Source organism: Triplophysa dalaica, chromosome 5, assembly GCF_015846415.1.
Source record: "Triplophysa dalaica isolate WHDGS20190420 chromosome 5, ASM1584641v1, whole genome shotgun sequence".
Taxonomy (NCBI): Eukaryota; Metazoa; Chordata; class Actinopteri; order Cypriniformes; family Nemacheilidae; genus Triplophysa; species Triplophysa dalaica.
The window spans coordinates 12,601,090-12,628,785 of NC_079546.1; the positions used below are offsets into that span (position 1 = coordinate 12,601,090).

Consider the following 27,696-nt stretch of genomic DNA (forward strand, 5'->3'; position numbering starts at 1 on the left):
TTTGTTTGTCTTTGTCTTCATAGGGCACTGTATCCATCACAAATACACCTTCCATTCCTTTACATTATTTATTAAAAACGATTTGAACGTTACACTTACGTTGGGGCATAACCTACTCCCTTGAAATCCTCAGATATAAAAAAATTAAATTAGGATGTCATGAATTTTTGGATGTAAAGGTAAACAAACAGTGCCAAGATAATCAGAAAGATGAGGAATAACAGATTATATTTAAAATGGACTCTTGGTAAACAAGCATCACTCAAATTGACAAAACAGTGCTGTATGGTGTTTCCCAAAATCAAAACACTCAATAAACATAACGTAAACAAACATCAAACACACAAGTGATCAATACGGAAGAAGAAATAGGGCCATTAGATGTGTTTAACTTAAAACGGTGAAAGATCAGTGGTTTGCTCTGCTTGGAGCTGAGAGAGAACCATAGTAAAAAATGTAAAGAATATAATCATCTGTTGGTCAAAATGTTAAGAGACATGAAGGTGCATTAAAGATATTAACGTTAAGGTCTGTGTTACGACTCCCTGATAACAAAACTATTTTTTTCTCTGGATTCACAGCCTGTGTGTTATAACGTGTTATATAGATCATTAAAACAGTGCTTAGTCAACCAGCCTGGCACTGTGTCTTTACTACCCAAAATTCATTGAGGACACTAAACACAACTATTTTAAATACACCTGCATTATATTACCATTTACAGAATATGTACAGTTTGTCCAGTTACGTCCAGTATAACGTTTAAAACATCAGTCAAAAGGCCTACTTTGTACAAAATAGTTTTTTTTAAGTTTAAGATTATTAAAACATTTTAAAAAGCCTACATTAGAACGTCATAAAACCAATGGGCCACATTCATTCAACATGAACAGGCAGAACTTCTGTATAAAGTATCAATCCTTCATAAAACCAATTGCATGTAAATTGTTGCATGCGACGGTTCACGTAAGAATGGTTTCGTGCAATGTTAACACAGAAATGTATCTGCTTGGGTTTCATGAACAAGGTCCATAAATTTTTAAGCCGCCTTCTCCCCAGCTTTCACAGTTGAATCCAAAATCTCCCATAATGCACTATTCCAGACTGCAGGGCCGGTTTCACGTGACAGTGCCAAAGAAGCAACCTGGCTTCAGACATTCCTTGTGTCATACTTCCTCATACACATTCAGACTTGACTATGAATCACGCTTTACCAAATCATTTTAACCTTCATCGGTTGACCAATGATACTGAATATATTGTGGATTCAAACCTTAACCTTAACAGATCATAATGGAGTGTTTGAATAAAATCTAGTGTTCTAACAGAAGGAAGGAACATGGATTCATTATGAAGTAAAACTTACAGTCTACGAAAACATGAATATCTAGACCCTTTGACTGGTATTGTGACAACACCAGTCTGTTTCTAAGCTTGACACCCTGAATGTTTTGTGGACTGGTTTCGTGAGAACGTGAAGCACCAAAAAAGAGAGCACATTGAGGCAGTGTTTCCTACAAATTTCAAGAACAAAATTCTACCTCGCAATCATCAAGTCTTGTTGCTTACGATATATTAATACATGAACTACATCTACCAGCATCCTTTGCCTCAAACTGGGTTCTGATTTGTGCATCCTCAGCATTCTGCTCATGTCCATAATGGAAGGCCAGAGGAAAACCCAGATGAGCATTTATTTTTCGATCATGTTGAATCAAATCCAGACTGGTCAAAGTATCATGGCCTCTTGAAATGCCTCAATCCATCTGGAAAAGAAGCACATCATTTGTTATCCTCTATTACGTGCCAGTATGCATGTTAGACCCAAAAATAACAGTCAATGCGGACATGCAATTTTTTTTTTGCAAAGAGGTGCTATACCGGAGCTGTGCCGATAGGGAGCCATTTTTGTCTGCAAAATCAATCCAGACCCAGAAGCGAGTAAGCATTTTAGGACTTCCGTTTCCATCGCACCAAATCTATGTTGTTTTTTTATTGATTTTTGGTGAAATGTCTAAAAATAAGTTCTATGGTTAAAAACTCTAAATATTTGAACGTTTTATTCAATTTCGTAAAACACCAATTACAACCCGCTCTTGACTTTTTAAATCAAGCGGTTGCTATAAGTTGGTAAAAGTGACTTCTTCCTTTGGCGGAGGCGTTAGACGTCATCGCGTATTTAAAGCTTACAAATAACACAACATGGACACAAATCTCAAAAAATTTAGATCCGGATTAAAAAAAAAAAAAAAAAGGAAAATTAACAATTAATCTGTAAAGATTATGTTGATAGTCAAAACGAGTAAACATCATAAACCTTTGTTAATCACTTTAATCAAAAGTTTATTTTTTGCGATCTTCCAAAAGTCTATGGGAAAAATTCATAGGTTTTCGGTTGAGGGAACCACTGCCGTGCTAACTTCCAGGTAGACCAAAAAAAACACGTCATCTCCGCGGCTTCTGATAATACTTTTTTTTCTCAGCAGCAGACGTTGTCATAGTTGGATAAACTTCTATAGCGGTGAATAGGAGACTACCACAAATAGATTTTTTGCATTCTCATTTGCTCAAACAGCATTTCTCACTACTTTCAGAGTCTGATAACGGCAGTCAAAAAAGAGAATAATGGCAAATTTACTGTAACTTCCATAAACGCTGCATAAGAAACACCCTCACATTAGCGTTTACTATTTTTTGTAATTTCATGCAAAGGTAAAATAATACAAAGTATAGAGATACAAACGCACATACATTAAAATAAAAATTTAAATAAGAAAACCTTTGGAGTAGTTACGATGCTGATGACCTTAAACGTGTCATCACAGTCTTGTGAAAAACGTCCACACATTTCAATAAGTGAATTTATTATATATGAATTTATGAAATTTATTCGCCCAATAATATAAAGGTCAAGTTTTCACATCAATGTATGGTTTTGGTCTTAATGTGCATGTGTACCTCTGAGCGGTGGGGATATCCTCTGCTCTGAAGATGTAGTAAAGTGTATTTTTATGGTAGAGTTTGAACTGCAGTTTTTGAGCTGGTCCTGTCTTCTCCTCTCTAAGAAAAAAGCCAAGCAATGGCTGACTCTCCAACGCTGCGACATCCTGCCAAAACAAGCAATCATCATCACATGACTTTTATTACATCCTATATACTTGTTACTCATATGACATGATAACCAAACACAAAAGAGGGCAAATTTAGTGTTGGGAATCATAGTAAAGCTAGAACCATGGTTTAAGTCAAATAACAAAAATAGTTGTATTAGTTATATTTCAGTTTAAATTAGGGTTTAGACATCCTCATGTTGGTCCGTGTATAGATGTCACTGTGCACCATTTTATGTTTCTGTCAGATTTGGTTTACAGCAATCTATAACTTTTGTATAAAAATAAACAAAAATCAGTTGTTGAACAAATATACAAAAAAGTTGGTTTTCTGATTTCAAAAAACTTATAATGATTTATATTTTGAGATGTCCGGTACAATTTTGTGAGAAATGTCAGTTTGACTTCACCAAATTTAAGGTCATCATGAAATCAAAATGCACATTTTTATGTTTTCCTTATAATATTTAACCATGTTTGATTAAAGAAGTTTATTATACAAGTATAGATAGCATACTTCACTAGCGGCGTAGGTGTAGAGGACTTTGTTCTTAATGACAAACCACAGCCTCTTCCATGGTTTCTTTTGGCCTTTGGATCTTTGCAGGTATCCACTCATGGAGGAATTTTCAGTGTTGGCAGACACCTGAGAGAGAGATGTCATTTTAATACTAACATATTAATATGACAGCAGTGTTGTTATAGATACAATCCTTCCTGGAGCAACTTAATGCTAAAGTGCATTAAACCTGGAAAGCTTGAATTTTTTATAATTTTCTATTGTAAAATCTATGGTGAATGATATAATGACTTAAATTAACATGAATTTTTATTTTAAAAAGGTCCCTACATTGGATAAAAACAAAACAGGCAAATATTTTGTGTTACATGTGATCTTTGTTATATATCATCCACGTTTTTTTCTTGATATGGCAACTTCTAAGTAAAAGAGAGCAAAACACTGTACGCAGCTTAAATACAAGGTTGAATGGTCACTGCATTATGATAAATGTGGTACGGTTAGATCACCTCTTTGAGAGCTGAAGGAATCTTCTTCTGTTTTCTTGAAAAAGCGAATGTTGAACTCCGCCCACTAGGGGAAACAGTCACATTTGATTGGTCACCTAAAAGACAAAATCAAAACCAGCAGGGTAAAAACAGCAGTTTATGTGTCTGGAAATGAAATGAAAAAATCTACCTAAAATGTAGGTAGCAAATGACTGGTGGTATGACAGCAGACATCTCATACCTTTGTGCTGTAGTTTAATGTAGCAGTGATCGCACACTCGTGCTAACTGATTCTTCAGGTATTCCAGGTAATATTTATTAGACGAACAAGCCTGGCACACCACCTGTTACAAAAACAGTCAATCAGACCTATTTCTGCATTCAACAACAATACATCAGAGAACAAACTTGAGCTATGATGTCTGACCCTTCCACAGGCACGGCAATGGTGACGTCTCCAGGTGAGCGTGAACTCGCACGTGCAGATCATACACATGGTCGTCCGTAAGTCTGGAATCCAGATAGGAGCTTTCGAACCCAGTGGTGGACCGTCATCCGAGAATTCCTCCGACTTCAGTGAAAACCACAGACAGAGGAGACGAAGATTTTAACATATCAATTTACCCCAAATGAATAAGTCAGTAGAATTTTGTTTATGTTCACATTGATAAATCAATAAATAAAATTATTTAAATTCTATTTCACATAGAAACATTATATTATGAGTGTACATTTCTATGAACTCTTTAATGCAAAGATTTTTTTTTTTGGGTGTATTTTTATTTTTAAATAGTTTGAATGCTAGACAATTCACTAGTTACTCCAATTATTCCAGCATATCTATTTACTAAAGTGTATTATAGTATCGACTACAGTTGTTAAACTATTTACACTATTTACTACAGTTCTATATTAAATACTGTATCAACTTTCATGTAGGTATGTTGTGCCTATGTTGTTGAGGCACATGAATGTTTAAACAGACCTTAAAACAATAGCAGGATTGTCACACAAACGCAAACATGACTCCGATAAAACACCAAATACACGTGTACAGAAAAAAACCCTCAAATCAGGACCCTTCGACACACACCTCTTGGCTTCGACTGGAGAAGAAGGAAATCTTCTTTCTTGTGTAGTCATCTATTGCTTTAGCGATGGCTTCCAGCCACTCATCTCTCTCTGTGGCTGAACTGCAAACCAGTTATTAACAAACAGTATTTATTTCAGTTAGATTTACCAGATCTTATTTCAGACCCAGTGCTTGGAGAACTATTATCATTTATAATTAATCGTTAAATTACTTTAACAACTACATTTTAAGTAGAATTTTTAAGTAGGACTTTGATGATATTTGAATTCATATCCAAGCATGTACGTGTTTCTTACTTGGCAGACAGTATGAAGGAACGTTCCACACTCTCGATGTTTAATTCATTCTGATAGGCCTCTTGACTGGGCTTGCTCACCTATTAATAGTTCATTTTCATAAAAATAATAATACAATAACTCTTTTATTTTCATTTGTGTGTCTTTAGAAAGTTATGGATATCTGACCTTCATTCCAGCCAAAGAGAGCATGCTGTTGACTTTATACTGGCCAGACTGGACTGGTGTCGTGTATAGCAGAATGTCATTAAACTGTTGAGAGAAAGGTGAAATGTACTGACTGTCCAAAGCAAACTGCAACACCACCCACAGTTTCCTGTCATATGCAGTAATATCCTGTATTGTAAATGACCAGATTAGGTAAAAAACAGAACTTTTGCTTCTTTTTCAATACATGAATGTAAATTTGAGAGGGACCCAGCACACAGAGGTGTGGTTTCCCGAACAAGGTTTAAGCCTTGTCCAAGACTAAAATGAATGTTTGAGCTGTCTTAACTAGCATAGTTTCAAATACATAAGTGCAATTTTTCTTTCGTGAGAGGCATACCAGTCATGTGTTATTTTGTAAAGCATGTTTATAAAGTTACTCAAATGTCCTAATTTAACCATGGCCCAGTCCTGTCTTAATTCTAGTCCGAGTCCTACTCCAAAATATTTAATGAAGACACGTTTGTTGTATGCGTCACTCACGCTAAATAATAAAAAGTTTGAATTTACTCCAGTTACATAAGTTTCCATACGTTTCATTCTAATTTAATATGATTTCCTTATCTTTACAAATGAGTTACAATTAAGTTATTTGTTTGCTCAAGTTCAGTTTAACTTCAGGAGATATTTTGGAATACTCTGTACTTATTCATTAGGTCTTTAACAATAATAATTACCATTTTATAATCAGACAGAAGTAAAAAACACTTGAGCCAAACCCCAAGCAACAGAAATATGATAAATACATGAATGTATGATCATTTATTAATTATTATTAACACTAAACTGTAACATATCTGACCTCTCTCAAAATTGGTTTCTTACCAGAAAGAACATTCTGGGCTGCATAACTTTTCTGGATAGTTTCATCAAGGTGCCCTCCTTTAAGAAAACCTGCATATGAAACACATAAACCCAACAAAATTTAGTTTACCAACACAAAGCCTGCAAGCTCAAAAGCACTGAATCATGGGTAATCTGGTTTTCCTTACCCTGCCAGGCTGAACTATTTCATGATGGCCGTTGAGACTGTACTGAACCAGCATCAGCTTCTGAAAATTATCCTGAATAAATAAGATGCGTGTTAAAAGTCATTCATATTCATTATAGCCTATAGTACTGGCTATGAATTGGTCATACCCCTTGTTTCATTATGTCGTTTGCGTGATTTGCCACTTCCTTCACCACACTGAGAGCAGCTGGGTAAATCAAAACAAAGGTAAAGACACTCAAATATTACAAAGTTTGACCTTTTCTCATCATCATTTTTGTCCGAAACGGAGCCTAATAGAAGCGACTCTGAATATAATAAGAAATCCAACATCAATGCTTAAAACGTCAACATTTTACGACTCAATATGATTTATTGTGGGTTGATCTAAGTGATCTAAAGTATCAATGCAACATTATGAGAAACAGAACTGAAAAATACAGATATGTGATTGATTCATGTTCAGGCAAAATAATGCGTTCTCACTTTGTGTATCTTTGTAATCAGACGAATCCTCAGGGAGGTTCTTCAAATAATCTGAAACAAGGTGAAAAACAGAATTCAAAAAACAAAAAGAGATTGGATTTTCTGAATTATATTGACTTGGTTTGCACGTTCCCGCGATCCCATTTTTCAACCTTTAGTTAGTGTGTAATGTTGCTTTTAGAGCATAAATAATACCTGCAAAATGATAAAGCTCAAAGTTCAGTGCCAAGCAAGATATTGTCTTAAGCAGAATTTGCTATTCAAGGACTTCAGAGAACTGCTGGATCGGACTACAGCCGCCCTCTACTTCTCGGTCACATGATGTCACCATTCCGCATGCTTTTGATAACTTCCGCCCAAAGGAATACACCAAAAAATGGGCGAGGCCTTCCTTAGAGAAGAGGAAGAGCCTGGACTGGTGTTCGGTTATCAGAGATTGTAAACATTCGCTAAACTACTTTCACTTTCATCACAGTCCTACAGCTGGTAATAGGAATTCAGCTACACACATTCTAAGATAACCAACGGCCAAATAAAAGCTTCCATGACTTTAACATCAGCTGTGAAAGCTGTTCCGTGTAATACATTGATATTGTGTGTTTGCGCATGCCTCTGTCTAAAACACTTCTATGAAACGTCCTATGAAGTCCCTGTTGCAGTCTCCTTATCAGTCTGCTTGTTTTATAATCCAACTCTGTTATCAGTGACAACTGGTCGGATGACATTCGGTCCTGTGTCATTTCATTGCCATTAGATACAAATACGCAATCTCTAACAAAGTTTGACGTTTGCGTATGCACTAGCAGACCAACGCTCAGCTTTAACAATCAGAGCGTTTCGGAAGGCGGGACTTTGAAGAAACCGGAAGAAATCCTGTCGTTTCTTGAGAAAATAGACAGCGCTCGACTATAGACTTGAAACTATAGAAACATAAAGGTTCTATAAACTAGAAACATGAACATCCATTGTAAAACACCCAAAAAACACAATCAAAGCTTCAAAACAGGAAAATCGTGGCCTTTTAAATCAACCAATACCATCTAGCAGGCCAGTATAGCTCAAAAAGACACATATCAACATAAGAGATTATACAAACCGATAACTAAGTCACTTTTACTCGCCCTCTTGTCATTTCAAACCTGTATGACTTTCTTCTACAGAACACAAAATAAGATATTTGAAGAATGTTGGTTCCAATTAACAACATTCTTCAAAATATATTATTTTATGCTCTGCCGAAGAAACATAGTAAGTGACAACAGGTTTAGTAAATGATGGCAGAATTTTTATTTTCAGGTAAACTATCCCTTTAAGCATTTTCGAAACAGAATTTTTAACAACTCAAAGAGGGCGTTTTGTGTTGTATTGTCATCTAAGCCAGATGACAAAACTTTTTTGGCTTAAGTACCCTTTTTATGATTTTTCAAGCCAAGTACCCCTTGACCAGACAACAACATTTTACTTTAAAATACAGTGAAATAAGAGTCAAACCGTATGTAAATTTATTAATTTATTTTTCAGCATCTTTGTGTAGTCCTAATTTCATATAAAAATACTATTATCATAATTTATTGATCTTCATTATTTATTCCTAAATGTCAATTTCTCTCACGTACCCCCTTGCAGTACGCGTACCCCCATTTGAGAACCACCGATATAAGCCAAAACGAAGTGTAATGAAAACTCAAATGTGTCATCATCTGTTGTGTGATGTGTGTGTACCTGTGAGCAGGAGCTGGTACTGAGGTATCCGCTGCACTGGTTTCAATAGGTAATGCTTCAAAGCTAGATTGGCACAGCGAGGGCTCATCTAAGAAAGAAAGGGTGAAAATAAAACACATCCAATGCTTACTGTTCTTATTAAAGGTAGTTTAAGAAAATTACAAAATCAGCTTGACCTCCGAAGCATGTACACTCAGTTAGACTCAGTAACGCTTTTGATCCAACATAGATAACATATACATTATGCATCCATACATTGAAAAAATCATACTACAAAAGTAATACTAAACAAAATCATACTACTAGCCTTCATACTAAGGTTTATTCATTTGGTTTCATAGTAACACTTTACAATTTTACAAAAAGTTTTATTTGTAAACATAACTATAGCATTTATTGATCTTTTTTATACAAGTTGAATATCCAACCGTTCACTGTTCATTTGTGTTAGTTGTGCATTAACTAATGTTAACAGATACAATGTTCTAAGCATCTAAAATGTTAAATTATTGTTAATTTCTTACATATTTTTTTTTTAAAGGTTGAAAATATGCTGGTTTGTTTTAAAACCTTGTACCTCCATATTTAGTGATTTTTTGGCATAAATCATTATTATTAGTCATTCTTTATGTTTGTCACTGGTTTAAGCAAGTATGTAACCAATAAAAAGTATTATACATTGCTTTGACAACACAGTGTTTAATCATTTACAAAGTGTAGTGTTTTCCATTTCCTGAAAAACAATGGATTTGAACATCCAAGGTTTTGGGAGGATGGCAATGAAATGACACTATTGTTCATTGTTAATTTATACTAAATAGTTCACTAATGCTAACAAATGGAGCTTTAATGTAAAGTGTCACCACTTAACTGTCACCACCACTTTACTGTTGTGAACTATTTCTGTTGAATTTCTCTCACACACCTCAAACTGACGCACAACGCTGGCAAAAGGAGGGTTTTTGCGACACTGTTCATCCAACAGAGCCACGTTCCGGTCAAACTCTCGTATGTAGGTGGAGTACATCTTTAGGTATGGACCCTTCTGAACAAAAATATCAGCCAATCTCTGATGATCAGACCTGCAGGAGTCACCAGAAGAGAGTTCAGTCTTGAGCATTTAATGTAGATGCACATATATACGTTTGTTTGTAAGTGTTTTTATGGTACCAGTGGGCTACTCTCTCCTCCAGCTCTTTCAGTAGATCTTTATTCAGCTCGTAAAGTTGGGGAAGATAGTACAAGATGTGATTCAACACTTTCTCTCCACAAGGGGCTTCCCGCTGGTACGAGTAGCTTTGGCAACCGCATCCCGAAAATCCTGATACAATAAAAGTCCAGTGTACAGCAGCAATACAAAGTCAGTGAAAAACCACACGCTGAATTAACATCTGCAAACTATAACATAAGTGATGTGAAACTTGCTGGACACACAGGAAGAAATTTGGAAGAAGTGTCAGATCCCATTTACTGCCATAGAAGGGAAACTAAGTACTATGGAAGTCAATGGGGGGTGACATTCTTCCAAATATCTTCCAGTGTGATTAGCAGAACAAAGAAATGTTTACAGGTTTGGAACAATCTGAGGGTGAGTAATTGAGGACAGAATTGTCAATTTTGCGTGTACTATCCCTTTAAACTATGCTAATACTGCTAAGCTACACGCCAAGAACCAACACTCAGATTTTTTTTTTCAAAACAGACAACTGAAGCACATAGTGACAGCACAGTCCATCAACAGATTTAACAGGAAGTAGAGAACATTCTCACACAAACACGTGTTCAGGACAGCTGTTCGAGGTCACGGCCAAACTAGTAGGTTATAGGGGGCGGGTGCAATTTTTCCAAAAACTCTCTCTGTGCACCGATCTTCCTTTTTTTAACGAAGCCTTTCTGGAAACTGTCTTTCTCTCGTTCTTCCTCCGTCATCTCTTTCCTCTCTGTATGTTTTCACCTCTCTGTACTTATTCTGAATGTCTCCCTAGTCTTGTTTTTTTAAGTATGGATAAGTTCATTAGTTGTCCAACAACCTAGTTGCCTAGTAATGTTAAAGGGATAGTTCACCTTCAACATGACAACTTTTGTCATTATTTAAACACAATCTTGTCATTTCAATCCTGTATAACTTTCTTCTGCAGAATGCAAAAAATGTTTTTGGTCACCGACATTTTTCAAAATATCTTCTTTTGTTTTTTTCAGGAGAAAGAAAATAACAAAACACAGTGTATTTGTTTTCATTGAGTAGTTTCTGTGTAAACAGTAACTTACGATGTGAAGTAACTTCAGAACGTCCACAAATCTGTAAAGACACACACACAATTACTACATCTAAACACATTGAAACAACAAAAATAAACCAATATTATAGTAAAAAACAATTAACACAACAATCACTGATGTCACATTCTGAACTTACACTTTCTCTGAGCTCATGATCTCCGTTGCGATGTGGACCACCTTGTTCCTCTTTGATCTCTCTATCTCCTACAGAAACCACACATTAAAATGATTTTTTATTTTATTTTACGTTATATAAATAATGGTTTTATAAAGTGCAAATAACTTACACAGTTGTTGCATCCAACCATGATTATTGACAACAAAAGCTTATTTCAAAATTAAACGCTCAGTCTCTTCCATGGCCCGTGTGCGTGTTGGTTGTTTTAGGTTTGCGAGAGGCTGCTGTCTTTATTTGGATCAGGGGTCTGTCTCAACACAAGGACGAAGTTTGAGTGAAAGGACCCCCTGTTCCTAAACTTGGGGTGTTGCTGGGGGTCTCTCAGGATTATCTCAAGACAAAACGTCTGCTCGAATTTGATTTGTCCATAAGTGCCCAGAGACATGGGTTTAAACAAACAACGGGATGTGATCATGGGTAAAATCAACAAAAAGCCATTATACTTTTCTGTGAACATCTGTCTATTTCTGTGTCAACCAAAGACCTTTATTTAAAAATCAATGACTATGGGTTGCTCTGTTGAGTTTTCCTCTTCTTTCTTTAGGTTATTTTATACCCTTTAAAATGTCTTAAACAAGTTTGATTGGTTTTTTCACAACTTTCTGTTAACATTTATTACTGCTCATTATACGGCTCGTTGGAATACTTTATTCTGATTGACCAATCGCCACATTTGCTGGTTTGTTATTCACAGAAAATAACCTCTCAAAACTAATAACACAAGGTAACCCGAATGCATCATTTTGACAGTTCTTTTTTTGACAAATTAAATATAAATATCTTTTAATAACATATATGACATTATTTTAAAAAACGACAAAAAATTTGCTAATCAAATATTTAAAATTCACATTTCATCATATCTAGTGTTTTATTTCATGTGGTAAGTAGCCATGTAATAAGCGGGATAATGTACAATCAGCCAGCTGTTATCGCGAAATAAGCCCCTTCAGTGTGAAACAAGACCCTCCCCTTAGAGTATTTCTGCAATAACAACCGGCTGCCTGTGAAGTAGGGCTGGGCGATGTGACGATGTTATCGAATATCGCAGATGTCTAGGAAATATCCCGATGTTCATAAGAACAGACAGATACCAGATGATAATTGATAATAATGGAAAATACGCGTTATAACATTGTCATGCGATGTAGGCTTTAGCGCGAGCGTTAATGTTCATATGCCCAGGCAGTCATTAACAGTGGCAGAAGTTTGGAAAGAAGTCACTGCAACACTGATTTGTGCGCGTGGCACTTCTGTGTGCGTGCATGCGTGCATGTTTGTTTGGCACTTGGCGGGTCCCGGACGAATTCCCTTCCGGTCCATATCCGCAGATCTATCGTCTGCACAACGTTGAATGAACTCAAGCACACCTGATATTATCAGACATCACGATGATTTTAAACTTGATTATGAAAAAAAAATTAAACACATCTCCCTGCCCTACTGTACACTATCACTAATTAATCTCCAGCTCAGCCGTTAGAGCATGGCGCTAGCAACGCCAAGGTCATGGGTTCAATTCCAGGGATTGCACACACTCTGATACAAATGTATAGTATAATGCAATGTAAATCGCTTTGGATAGAAGCACCTGGCAAATTCATAAATGTAAAAGTTGTATTGTTTTATCTCTGCGTCTGTGTAAAAACACTTTACCTCTTTGTCTTTTGATTGGCTCAGGTCTTCTTTGCTGGAGTTTGAGCTGTTATCATCTTCATCATTAGAGCTCAATCCATCCTCTGAGAGATCACCGCTTAATCTGTCAAACATTTATTCACAGTTTTATTCAATCGAATGTATCTTCTTTGAACTCAATCATCTGAAAATAAATGACAAACCTTATCAGTCTCTTTTTACAGGTCTCTCTGGGATACTTGATTCTGATTGGTCTGCCACAAAATTTCCAAGTATGTTATTCCCAAATAACAACCGCCTAAAACTAATAATACATGACTGTCATTGTGTCCTTTGACATAATTTACTCACAAAGAAATTGAATATACAGTGTTGCCTTTTCGACATTTTTGTAAAAATTGAGTTATTCATGTTTTTTCTTTGAATATATTTTGTGACTTTTTTTAGAAAACAATATTAAGAAAAACTATTAAGAATACTATTTAATATGTTTAATAAGATAACAATTTTATATAACTTACGCATACTATTTGCATGTTTTGTTGAATTCATTGCCACTACACAGAATACAGTTCATTGTAAAAGTCATCAATTTACTCTTGCTAGCTACAGTTTTGTTTTCTTGTGCAAATTTAACCTTACATTTCTAATAATGAAGGTGTCCTTTAGTTATAACTGGGATGGGATGCCTCTGAAATGCTAAGATGTTGTGGTAACAGCTGTACAATGTCATTATAGACGCTTTCAAAGCAACAACAAAAGCAAACGTTACTGCACATGTGTGTGTACGTTGACTGCAAATAATTTCCAGGTTCACATTCGCAAATAATAGAGTGCCTGTATTGATAACAAAGTAAAAGAAACCGAGAGAAATGTTTCTTGGCTAAACTTGCCACTCCATATATTTTGAATTTAGACTGCAATACCAAGCTCAACCGCTAGATGTCAATGTACATAATAAAATAATACAAATATTAAATAAAATGAGCAAACAACAAAATCAACAAATCTTCATTTAATTCTATAATTACACAATAAAAAAATGTATATAAATGAATATTAACATAAATTAAATATAAATTGATATATTATTAGACACTAGCCAAACACAAACTGGAAGTTAACTGCAGTCAGGTCTGGGCGTCCGATGAAATGCTCTAGAGCTACATTTACTATGAAGAATTTGATGCTTCCGCTAACATATTTTTTATGAAATAATAAAAAAAAAACCTGAATAACAAAGTACAAGTCACATTTGTATGGTGTTTCTAGCCTTTTGAGGCTAGAGAGACGCACGGTACTGTAAACTGCAAAAAGAGCAGCACAAACTTTTATAAACTTTCTCCTTTTGTGTTCTACAGAAACAAAATCATACAGGTTTGGACCAACATGAGTGTTAGTATTTTTGTGAACCATTCCTTTAACACACAGTGGCAAACAACACAAAGTCGTCCGTTCTGAATGAGTGAAAAGCAAGCTCTCATGCAGACTCATGCATACACACTCTTGCTGCCCTCTCCTCTGGTTCCCTCGCTCTCATTCTTTCTCCGGCAGCAGGAGGACAGAGCTGCTCTTGTTTACAGCTTATATAAACTCACTCTGCAGAGAGACGCCACACACACGCATACATACACAAACCCATGAGAGCCTCTCTTACACACAGATATGCAGAGTTTCTATCATTCCCCAAGTTAATTAAAGTGTTATTTAAAAATGGATTGAACTGTATCACACTATTTACAGTTTAAAGTTTAAAGGCTGGCAGATAAATGACAGATTTTGCCTTGATACTGTATATAATTATAATGACAACTCTAAGCCAAATTAAATATTTTGCCTCTATAAAAAAATATGGCATTCGGTATTTTTAAGTATATATATTTTTGCTCTATTCAAAAATATTTTTTACAATTTATGAAATCAAAAAATGTCCATAAATTGATTTTGTCAGATAGTTTAAGGACACCCACACTAGTTGGTTTCATTCCAAGTGCTTGTGTCTGACTCCCATTAACCAATAGAGCACAGCAACCACCCCTATTTAAATCACATCTAAAGAGACATTGCTTGTGTTTAGAATGAAATAACAGCTTAACTCTCCATTTTTCATGATTTAACTTTTTTACATAAATCACGACAACCTTCATGTTTGTATTTTGCGAATATTTAAAGTGACAGTTCACCCAATAATAAGGACACACAGGACACACAGCACTCTATGCTGTGTCTCACATACCCCCTGAGTGAGAGCGAGGATGTCCCCAGCAAGGGGGACACGGAGGACCCGATTACCCAAGCACGGAGTGGCGGAGAGCACCCTGGATTATACCCTTCTGTTTATGTTTATTTATGAGTTGTGCATTAAAATCTCTGTCGGGGTTGCTTACACCACCGCCATGTCTGTGTCGTGTCTCTTACCCCCGTCACAACTGGTGGAGAATGCGGGCGTTAGAGGTTAGAGAGCGACACGACAACCGTGCAGGTTTTCCTCCGTGTTTCCGGGGACCAGCTAAGGACGGACAGACCCACTTTCTGGGCGTTCGAGAGGGAGGATCCTGAGGACGTTGAAGAAGCGAGAGAGATGGAGATTGACGGCTCCGAACCGGAGGTCGGTCCGAGCCGGCAGAAAATGCGGCCCAGCCGACCGAGGGAATGGCCCAGCTGCCCGAGAGTACGATGCAGGCGCCAGAGAGCGCTGAGTAGTCGCCCGACTGTGCTACCCAGCCACCGGAGAGCGTTGTAGCCGCCCAAGGGCGCTGCCCAGCTGCCGAGGAGTTTGGCTCAGCCCTGTGGACGGCTGCCGAGCCGACAGAGGACGCTGCTCAGCCATCTGCAAGTGCTGCCTAGCGGGGAGTCCAGGTTGTGGGTTAGCCATCGATCCAGTCCGTCGTCCAGCCCGTCTTGCAGGCCGTGGTCCCGTCAGGATAGGACCGGCTGTCAGGCGGCATTCTCCCTACCATCCCTTATTGTCTTCCCGAGGAGCATCCAGGAGCTGCCCGGGTACCAGGTTGACGCTTGGGGGGGGAATGTGACGAGGTGCTGTTCTGGGATCAGCGTCACCTGGGACACAGCCGGGAGCTAGCGCTGGTTGAGCGCACCAGACGCCTATTAGCTGCCAGGCATATAAGCCGCCTTCTCCCAGCACTCGAGGTCCCAGGACACACAGCACTCTATGCTGTGTCTCACATACCCCCGAGTGAGAGCGAGGATGTCCCCAGCGAGGGGGGCACGGAGGACCCGATTGCCCAAGCATGGAGCGGCGGAGAGCACCCTGGATTATACCTTTTTGTTTATGTTTATTTATGAGTTGTGCATAAAAATCACCGTTGGGGTTGCTTAAACCACCGCCATGTCTGTGTCGTGTCTCTTACCCCCGTCACACTGTTCAGATGTGGCTGTATTATCTATTGTCACATGACCACATTATAGACACGTTTTATTCAGAGAGTGGAGTCATAATCTGCCAAAAAAAACAGTAATTGTGCTTTTTAAAACCAATTACAATAAGCAATTCTAAATTCTGGGCAATCAGGTCACATAAGTCACGAAAGAGATGAAAGAGAAAGTATTTCATTTATCACTATGGGAATGGACCACATTGCATTGTGGGACACTGCATGTCTAGCAATGTGTTCTGTTTTATTCTGCACATTTTGTCTAATGTCATTACGGCATCCCATGTATCCATACAGAAACTGGGCGGTCGTGTGTTGACTGGGCGGTCGCAGTCATTGAAAATAAATTTAATACTGAGTTCAAAAAATGAGATCGAAGACAATGCGTCAGCTATGCGTGTTGGTAACAAGTCCCTGACAACTCATTCCTGACAAACCGATCTAACCGATCTAACCAATATCGATATTATACCTCAAAGCGACGATGTTTCCGATCACCATCTTATAATATGTACACTGCGCACTGCAGAAATCAGTTGTATATCTCGTTATCGACAAGGTAGAACAATCACCTCAACTACTAAAGATAGTTTCGTAAAGAACTTGCCAGATCTGACTTCTCTAATAACCTTTCCAACGAATATAAAATTGCTCGATGACATGACCAGCAACATGGGCACTATTTTCTCTAATACATTAGAAGCGGTCGCACCTATGAAGTCAAAAAGGATAAATGAAAAGAACATAGCACCATGGTATGATAACACCACTCGCGCCCTAAAAAGAGAAACGCGTAAACTGGAGCGAAAATGGAAACAAACCCAATTAGAGGTCTTTAAAATTGCATGGAAAGAGAGTGCAAGCTGTTACAAAAAGGCACTAAAAGCAGCAAAAGCCGAGCACTTCCGTAACCTCATAGAAAATAACAAAAACAATCCAAGGTTTTTATTTAGTACAATTGCTAAATTAACAAACAAACAGACTCCACCTGACCTGGGTATTCCGCCGCACCTTGGTAGCAATGAATTCATGAAATTTTTTACAGAGAAAATCGAAATAATACGAGACAACATAGCTAAAACCAAACCTCCAAGTTTGTCGGAAGAATTAGTTTCAACCGTCACCCAAAAAGAAAAGCTAGAGTGTTTTTCTCCTATAAATCAGGAAGATTTAATTAAAATTATTGCAACATCCAAACCGACGACATGCTTATTAGACCCCATTCCGACTACTTTATTAAAAGAGTTACTACCTGCTGTAATTGAGCCCATTTGTAACATAATCAACTCGTCTATTAATCTAGGACATGTCCCAGGACCCTTTAAACTGGCTGTAATTAAGCCTCTTATCAAAAAACCAAATTTAGACCCAAATGAACTTGGAAGCTATAGACCGATTTCAAATCTCCCGTACTTGTCTAAAATACTAGAAAAAGTAATGTCAACTCAACTGTGTACCTTCCTACAAAATAATGACATGCACGAAAAGTTTCAGTCTGGCTTTAGACCGCATCACAGCACTGAAACTGCGCTCGTTAGAATTACAAATGACCTTCTTATTGCTTCAGATAAAGGAAACATCTCACTCTTAGTCCTGCTTGACCTTAGTGCTGCTTTCGATACTGTAGACCATAAAATACTACTAGATCGTTTACACCATTATATCGGTATTCAGGGACAGGCACTGCAATGGTTCAGATCTTACTTAACAGACCGATATCAATACGTCCATTTAAATGGGAAATCGTCAAATCTTACGCAAGTCAATTATGGATTACCACAGGGATCGGTTTTAGGACCCTTGCTTTTCTCCATATACATGCTGCCCCTCGGCAACATTATTAGAAAACATGGAATTAGCTTCCACTGTTATGCAGATGATACTCAGCTATATATCTCATCAAGACCAGATGATTCCTTTAAGCTATCCAAACTGGCAGAGTGCATCGAGGACATAAAACATTGGATGACTAGTAATTTCCTCCTTTTAAACTCTAGCAAAACAGAAATATTACTTATAGCACCAAAATTAAGTAAACCGAATATCTCCGATTACAGCCTGCAAATTGAAAGCTGCACTGTTACTCCAACAAATACAGTTAAAGACCTAGGCGTTATATTAGACGGCAACCTGTCATTTAAAAATCACATCTCAAATATCACAAAAACAGCCTTCTTCCACCTTAGAAATGTTGCCAAATTACGAAATAGTTTATGTGTTGCAGACGCAGAAAAGCTTATTCATGCATTTGTGACCTCACGGCTTGACTATTGTAATGCTCTACTTAGTGGTTGTCCTGTATCATCGATAAACAAACTACAGTTAGTTCAGAATGCAGCTGCCAGAGTTCTTACTAGGTCAAGAAAATACGATCACATAACCCCAGTTTTATCATCGCTTCACTGGCTACCCATTAAGTATCGCATTGATTTTAAAATTATTTTAATTACTTACAAAGCCCTGAACGGTTTAGCACCTACTTACTTAACCGAGCTTTTATCACGTTACAACCCATCACGCTCGCTGAGATCTCAAAACTTAGGACTTTTGACAATACCTAGAATAACAAAATCCACCAAAGGTGGACGAGCTTTCTCATACGTAGCACCTAAACTCTGGAATAGCCTTCCTGATACTATTCGAGGGTCAGACACACTCTCCCAATTTAAATCTAGATTAAAGACACATCTTTTCAGCCAAGCTTTCACTTAATGCATAGTTAATGAACAGCAGCTACGCTAATTATTCTCTTTATTCTCTTTCCGCCTCTGCCTCGGGATGCCCATCCCGAGGTAGGAAGAAGTTCCACCATGTCCAGACGACCGACAGATGCCCATCCCGAGGTAGGAAGAAGTTCCACCATGTCCAGACGACCGACAGATGCCCATCCCCAATTTGAGATTACACCAGATACAGCTGCAGACTGACTGACCATCCCAGCTCCATCTAAGGCAATTCCACCAGCTGCCAAGAGAAATATGACCATCGGACCATCCCAGCTCAGACCACTACATCCCCAACCAAGAGCAAAGACGGACTATTTGTCTTATTAATGCTGAAGTTACAATATTTGGTATTAAATGCTAAACTAAAATCACATGTCACCAGTCTGAGTGCAGCTATGACACGTCAGAGGGGATCTGGCCCTCCCGGTTGAGCCTGGTTTCTCCCGAGGTTTTTTTCTCCATTAATCAATCATTGGAGTTTGGGTTCCTCGCCACAGCAGGGCAGTGTTGGCCTGCTCACCGGGAGACTGCATTCATTCATTTATTTATTTAGAAATTAGATGTTATTTATTAGAATGAACTTACTCGTTGTATAAATACCATGCACTGTGCTGTGTTTTAACTTTTCTGTTTTTCTTGTTTGCCCCTGTAAAGCTGCTTTGAAACAATACACATTGTGAAAAGCGCTATATAAATAAACTTGAATTGAAACTTGAATTGACAAACAGCCACACACTTGATTCAACAGCTTGTACATCTGGGTCCCAACTGCAAATGCTGTAACTTTTAACCAGCCTTAAAGGGATAGTTTACCCCGAAATGAAAATTCTGCCATCATTTACTCACCCTCATATCATTTCATACCTGTAAAGATTATTTAATTTTAATGAACACAGAGAAAGATATTTGGAAGAATATTTTCAGTTTGGGGACATCATTTACTACCATAGTAGGAAAAATTAAATGGTAGACAATAGTGCCCCGGAACTGTTTGCTTTTCTAAATTCTTTAAAATATTGAGTTCAAAAGACCAAAAAAAACAATACAATATACAATATTTTTCTTTAACTATGGTAGGGATGACGTCCCCGAACTGAAATGGCTAACATTCTTCCAGATATCTTTCTTTGTGATCAACAGAACAGAGACATTAATACAGGTTTGAGTAAACGATGACAGAATTTTCATGTTTGGGTGTACTATCCCTTTAAGATCCCATTAATGACAAAACTATTGTGTGCCAGAGGTCAACAATGTGTCTAGCAAATTTTTATGATTTCATTTAATCTAAATAAAAAAATCAGATTTACAATGGTTTTATTTTCATTATAATATGTGTACAGTGTAAAGTTTTATTTTTTGTAGCGTGAACAGCAAAGTTAAAACTCTTAGACTTAGAGATCTGAATGCACTCCAGGGTTAAGTATGAGCAATAGTGACGCTTGCTTTAGTAAACGCTACGAATGATGCAAGAAAGGTATTTTATTAGACATATACATATCAGGCAATATGGTTGCTATAATGGAATACACATGCTAACTGACTAATAATAATGAAAACATCATAAGCTGTGATGTTTCATAATGATGTTTTACAGCATATTTACATCAGAATCATGTTTTACTGTAATGACAAAAAATACTGCTGATGTTGTAAATATTATAATGTCAAAGCATGACTGTGAGGAAGAAGATCTGAGATTATAATTCTGAGAATGAGAAAAGTGTGTGGGAGAGAGAGAGGTTATTTTCCAGTGGGTCAGCTCTCTTCTCGTCAGACATTTCCTGCTCTGGCCACTGAAAATAACCCACAGGAAAACAGCCCAACCTGGACTCAATGAGTGGACTGTAATCCTCACACACACACACACACATACACGACCACACAGACCAAAATTACAAAACTACTCTACTAGTAAAAAAACATTTGCTGCTCAGCAGGTTTAAATGTTGACGTTTGTTCCCACGCATTGGCACCTGATGTGGTAATCCGCTGTGTTTGTCATTTTTAATAGTGACGTGCTAATAAATCACGAGTGCTTACAATGATGAACAGATGCAAAGCTGGAAACAATGCAGCATGTTATGCGATCCACAATCTGTAATCTTGGGGTTTTTAAATGTAATGTTTTAAGTTTGTGTTGTAATGATGTGTTATGAAGTAATCATGGAAAGAATAGAGAGAATATAGACCACTATGGAAGATGTCACCAATTCTGGAAGATGTAATAAAACAGAATGTTGAACAAATATCTTTAAGATTTTATAACATATGTGTAGCAAAATAATTATATTTAATAAGAAAACTGAAACTGGACCAGTGTTTACATCTTGCAAAGTGGTCTATACTGTAATTTACAAACACGGGCTAAGTGAAAGAAAAAAAAACATTAGAGGTTTAGCTCCCAAAAAAATCTTAGTTCATAAATCTTGTTCATTATTGAATCACCCTCAATTTAGGGCAAGTTGGCAACATTACATCACAGTCAGTAAATTCAAATCTCATTGTTCTTCACTTGACTGTGACTAGATGTTATGTATTTAGTCACAAAACATATGCGAACCAAGGAGATTTGAAGTTATCGATGTGTAGCGCTTGTTTTGGTTTTAATGTCTTTATATGAGGTAAAAACATTAATCATCATCACACACACGTGCTTGTTTAGCTTTTGAGGGCATTTGTCAACCCATTGGAGTCATTTGGGTACTTTAATGATGGATGGATGTGCTTTGTTGAGCTTCAGAATTTTTAAACTTTTTCATTTTTTCATATACATCTGGGATATCATTAGATTTACCCGGTTATGAACGTTTTTTTCTTCTTATTTTTTTCCAATGTTTGTGGGCCTAGCGGACTCGCAGCATTATTTGTCTTTAAAATCCATTGAATTTGCCTGAAAAGTGTTTACTTCATCCTAGATATAAGCAACGTAGACAGCATATATGGGTCATATTTGTCATTTCCCATTGTTAAATCACATTAACAATATGAAATGGTGCTATTTGTTTTTGTGAAACTGTTTTAAAAGTATTTTATATTGGTGATAAAATGTGTGAAGTTGAAAAAATGATTGATCAAATAATTTTTGGAAATACTAAAAATGGGTCCCATAGTTAAACAAACACCACATAAGGGTTAAAATAAGGGTTATTTCTGACCAATTTTTTTTAAATATAAATCACTCTATTGGTACAATTTGTTTTGCACAATTATGCAAAATTCACAAAACTTTTTTGAAAACATAAAATGTTCATCGTTAATTGGCCAAAAATGCTGCACAAAATTAAACTGAAATCATCAAAAATCTTCTGATGACAAGACCAATATATTGCCTGATGGCTACATACAGTATTCAAGTCTGAACAATATATCACCATATCACCTAATAAAATAAAAAGTTTTTGATCAGGCATTATAAACAGCTAAGTCTGAGAAGGTTAATGTTTGGATGGCATGAACTTGATTGCTAACATGACCCGAGATAAAACTTTTTGTTACTATACACATGATGCTTTCAACAACATCAGTCTAAAAACAGTCATAGCATGCATAAACAAACTGACCTGTTGATCTCACACGGTTCCTGAATCTCGTACACGCTTGCATCGACGTCCTGGTTGGAATAGACCCAGGGCAGATTCATGTACTCTGGAATCTCTGCGTATAATGTGAGATTCTCGTATTCCACCCCACAATCCCCTTCACTATCACCCTGAACCGCTTCCTCATCGCTAGGGTCGACCTGGTTAGTGGGCGTGTCCTTATGGTCCTCGTTCTCTGCATCAGCACGAGTGCAATCAAGGGACTGTCCACTGCGAAGCAATTTCGGAAGCAAGCGTGCACAAACGCGCAGCTCTATAAGTTTTCGCAGGCTACGCCGCCCTTGTTCGGAGCGCACCAACTGTTCGGAAGTGTGTGCCCGCTGAAGATCTGCTGAAGAAAACGATTTAGCCCTTTGTTTGAGAGATACAGCTTTAACACCTTCAGCCTGTGGTTGGCTGTTACTGCGTGACGGTTGGTTCCTGCTGAAGAGAGGGATGCTAGGCAGGGCGACCCGCCACGACGGTTTCTCCTGAGGAGGCGCGGGAAGTTCTCTGAATACGGGAGGGCTGGAGTTAGGAAGTGGAGGGGGCGTGTCCGTTTGAGAAGGGGTGTTTTGCTTCCGCAACACAGACGATGCGGGAAGGCTGTTTCTCTGGGGTTTTTTGGGCATGACCTTCGGTGACCTCTCATCCCCGTTAAAAAATGTCTTGGTTATTGCCATTGAAACTTGTTGTCCACATCTAAGTTTGATTTGTTTAGGAAGACTTTGGGTTATTGGGTATCGGGCAAAATCTCCATATGCTTCATCATATTCATCGTTGTTCTGCAACTCCACATCTTCATCTTCTTCTTTGTCCACAGAAACGTGAGAGTCAGAGTGGCAGTGCAAAAGCAGACTGTCCACTGATGACGAGGTGTTATTTGAGGAATCACCTGTTTGTGGGAGGGATTTCTGTCTAGGGGGCGGGGCTGGAGGCTGTGATTCCTCCTCAGAAGATTTATTGATTAAAGTTAGAGTTGTGCCATTTGTTGGAACAGAATAGTGAACAGAGTCAATTTGAGGAGGCGTGTCTTTAGTCTGTGCAACATGCGAAGAACGTATTTTGTGCAAAGTATCTGTGCTGCGTGAACACTCAGTGTTTTCTGTGTTCTCTTTAGAGAAATGTGAATTTAGGGGTTGGTCCATGTGGGTGTGACAGGTTGTTGAAGTGCTTTGTGGATTTTCAAATACCGTGTCCAATTGAATGTGTTCAGAAATTTCTGTTGGGGTATCTGTTTGAGACTCCACGTGTTCAGTCTCCACAATATTTTGCCTACATAAAGCTCTACGGGAACGTCGCGGGTGGGGTACAGGGAGCGGTTTGCTGGGTGGAGCTGGAACTCCAACACTTTCACTAGTGCAAAAGTCAACAACAAAAATCCCAGTTTGTTTTGACTCTAAAGAATCATCCAGTTCCTGTAGGGGTTGTGCGTGGCAATGTTTTGGGACCTGTGTAGATGTTTGTAACTGTGTACATGGCAGATTAGTCACTAGGGTGGGAGTGTGTGTTTCGTCCTGTGTCCTTGTGGAAGTATGGGAGTCTGTGGGAGCTTGGATTTGTACTTCGGATAGGTCAGCTTGTTCTCGCGTGTCATGACACAGCTGTTCTTTTGGGTTTTCACCCTCTTTGAAAACCCCTGCCTCTGGTGTTCCACTTATTTCCTTAGATCCCTCTAGTCTGATGCCGCATGGGAGATGACCCTGAGTGCAGGGAGGTATAATGTAATGTGACAGGTGTGAGGGAAGTAAAGCGGGACCCCCGTTTTTCGAGAGAGGGGGATGCTGTGTCTTGCATGGATCTTGTCTTAGCTGGGGCGGTTTTTGAGGAACCACGGGGTTGACTTTGGACAAGCATGGTTTGGGAGCAACAGCAGGTTTTCCTCTCTTGAGCACGGTCGGTGAGGGCGAAGGCTGGAGGATTTCAGGTTTTGGGGCAATAGGGGGGGGGGATGGTTTTTGAGGATGACCCAGCTTGGGTTTGGGGGCAACTGGTGGTTTCTTCATTCCTAGATAAATTCACACAGAGAGAAAAGGAATAAATGAATTGTATAATAAAACTTAGAATATTACATAACATGGTGGTAATGGCAATAAAGCTACTCTGACTGTCTAACGTTTACTTTCATTGACTACTGAACCAAACAATACTATGTATGAACATCATAACAAGTTTTATACGCTTCCCTGACTTTATGATCATGGAAGATCCTTGTGGATTGGACAAAATCACATTACATGGCACTCCCTGGATATGGGACAGAAAATGGCATGCCAATGCAAAAATGTATATGTTTGTACCAACTAGGCACACTTAGTATATTGGAATTAATTTATTAATATTTTTAGATAATATTTGTAGACTTTTCAATTCCATGAAAAGTCAATCTGACAACAAAAAAATGTTTTTACCAGCTGTTTTTACTTTGGTTGTTCAAATACCCTTATGAAATCTCTCTTTAAATTTGTAAAGCATTTGTTTAATTTTTAGTGCATGATTTTTCATAGTCAGGTATGTGCCATTTTCAGGATTGTCACAACCATAATGCTACATATTCCTCATAAATTGACGCAAGAAAATTAATATAAAGTAACTATTTTAAGTTCTATAAAGAGGCATCCCTTCTCCATTAATTGAGTATTATTGCTTAAGGATTGTGCATTTTATTTCACAGAAATCCTACAAAGTTTATTGTCTCCCAAAAAAACGCATTCTTTTTTGAAGACATCCATAACGCATGTTTATTTCATTTTTTTCATTTTTTTTTCATAGACTGACATTTTTTGAGTTATAGACTCAAAAGTTTAAAATATAAACAGAAGGTTTAATATAATCGTAATAAATTCATTCTCTGAACATTTTTATGTCACACCCATAACGCAAAATGTCACGTCCATAACGCTGGAACTGCCCTCCTATTTTTGAGTACAGTTTATGTTTCCTAAATTTTCAGACATCATTTTTTTCATTTTACAATGCAATTAAACACTGAATCGTGACTTGTGAAATTTTTAAAGCACAATTTTAGTGGTACAGAGTAAAATAATAATGTAATATTGAAAACAAATGAAGGAGTAGATTTGTGTTAAGAAGATGCTTTATAATACATCTCAAATATCAGTGTAAAGTCATGTAAAGATTACTGTAAAATCCATATTACAATTTCAAACCCCCTAATGACTACCGAAAATTATCCATGGCTTTACTACAAAACCAAATTATGGTATTTGTAGTAGATTTATAGTAACTAAACTAAACTTTTAACACGGTTACACTACAGTGACTGTAGTTAAACCATAATACCTGTATAAAATTTAATAGTAATACAAATGCAAATCAACAAAAAAACATGGTCAATACACTTTTTCTGTAACAAAAACATTTGAATGACATCACTTTAGATTTTTGTATTGTTTGGTTATTCTGCAGTGGTAGAATTGTTTCGTCTCTACGTTTGTGAAACAAAAAAACAGGCAGTAAGAGAACTGTATTAAATAAATTTATTTAGAAAATATATGATTTAAAACTTCGGCATGGTTGCTGAAGCCCCAGAGGAAACGTGGTCTTCCCAATTTAAGGATCGGGTTGTTTTTAAGGGAAGCAATCCAAGATTTATCCCTGAGGCGCCCACCGCTTGGACCGGACCGAGTGGTTACCCTCTCCTCTGACCCGGATCTCGTTCTGTTTAAATCGTCTCTCTGGATCCTTACCACTGAACAGACCTCACGAACTCTCGCGAACGCGCAGGAATCCTGCGTTTACATGGACACGCGAGACGGAGTCATCAGGCGGATGTGTAGCGATAGAGTTCCTTACAGCCGTGGAAAGAAAATCACGGGACTTTTCTTTATTCCCTCAGCTACATTCCCTCAAAATGTCGAATCTGATCAAAGAACACGAAGAAAAAAAGTAAAGTCGTGCCAAAATGGTTGTTGGTGCGAGTTTAGAGAAAAGAACGATACGGAAAATAAAGCAAAGTTTAAACAAAAGGATGAAATCGAAGCAAAACGTCCCGTGCGCTCTATGTAACTAAGTGAAAAACCACGAAATTCACGGAGCTGCATTTATCCAGATTTGCGTTTCGAGAAGAAAATGTGATGAAACAACATGAAAAACCCAAAACAAACACAACATCTTTCATTACCTTCTCCATTCAGGAATTGCTTGTTGTGGAGAATTCGTCCCGTTAGCACAATATTAGCTTCTAACTAACGTTAACAGAAGAACATTGAAAGGCTGCTGCTGATGCTAACTTACTTGAATAAAGTTGCAACACCTGGAAAACCGCTACTGAAACCGCTTGATTTTGCAACATTTTACCATAAATGCACTAAACATCTAACGCCCCTATCTGGACGTCTTGTTCAAAGAAGTAGCAAACGTTTATTCATCCAGGAAACTAACCTGTACTCATGATCCCCAAACGACTCACTTTACTCCATGAATGAGCTACATTCAGCACAGTTCCTTTAGATTAGACTCTTTTCTTCTAGCATGAGCCATTGCACTCCATAGAAACAAAGACAACTCGGTGTCTTGGTACGGTCATCCAAAGTCTTTGTATTTCTAGAAAATTAGAATGAGTTACATGCTTTCTGTACTTTTGCCACCGCTATTGTAAACCTGGAACGGCGAAGTCCACTGAATCCAGATTTTCCCATAAAACTACCCAAATCGACCGATAGAGGCGCTCACGCCATGGTATAACCTTACTGCACTGATTTTGTCCGGTCCGAATCATTCTACAGAGTGGATTCTTCTAAAGCACAGCAGCAGAACTAACCAAATAAAATACTGAATACAAAATGCTTTATTAATACTATGGATGCACTGACACCATTATTTAAAGTCACCATGCAATCAAACAGGAAAATTCGAAGTGTTTTACACAGTGTTGCAGTGATTATTATAAATTATTTATCCGTGCACAATTCATCTGCACAATAAAAGAGCTCAAGCTCTTTTCATCCTCTCGTCGGCAAACAAAA

General features: G+C 37.7%; 1 protein-coding gene across 1 annotated transcript; it reads right to left on the reverse strand.

The window, feature by feature from the left end:
- Positions 1-54: 54 nt before the first annotated feature.
- fgd6 (FYVE, RhoGEF and PH domain containing 6) lies at positions 55-27,344 on the reverse strand. Its single transcript, XM_056747963.1, is given in 22 exon segments — positions 55-1,766; positions 2,959-3,107; positions 3,628-3,756; positions 4,140-4,234; positions 4,360-4,462; positions 4,546-4,689; positions 5,212-5,311; positions 5,508-5,587; positions 5,676-5,759; positions 6,540-6,608; positions 6,707-6,778; positions 6,855-6,913; positions 7,192-7,242; positions 8,914-9,001; positions 9,839-9,995; positions 10,084-10,177; positions 10,180-10,234; positions 11,182-11,212; positions 11,330-11,397; positions 13,028-13,130; positions 22,691-24,716; positions 27,113-27,344. Coding segments are annotated over 22 exon segments (3,804 nt in total). The 5' UTR covers positions 27,123-27,344; the 3' UTR covers positions 55-1,729.
- Positions 27,345-27,696: the final 352 nt, after the last annotated feature.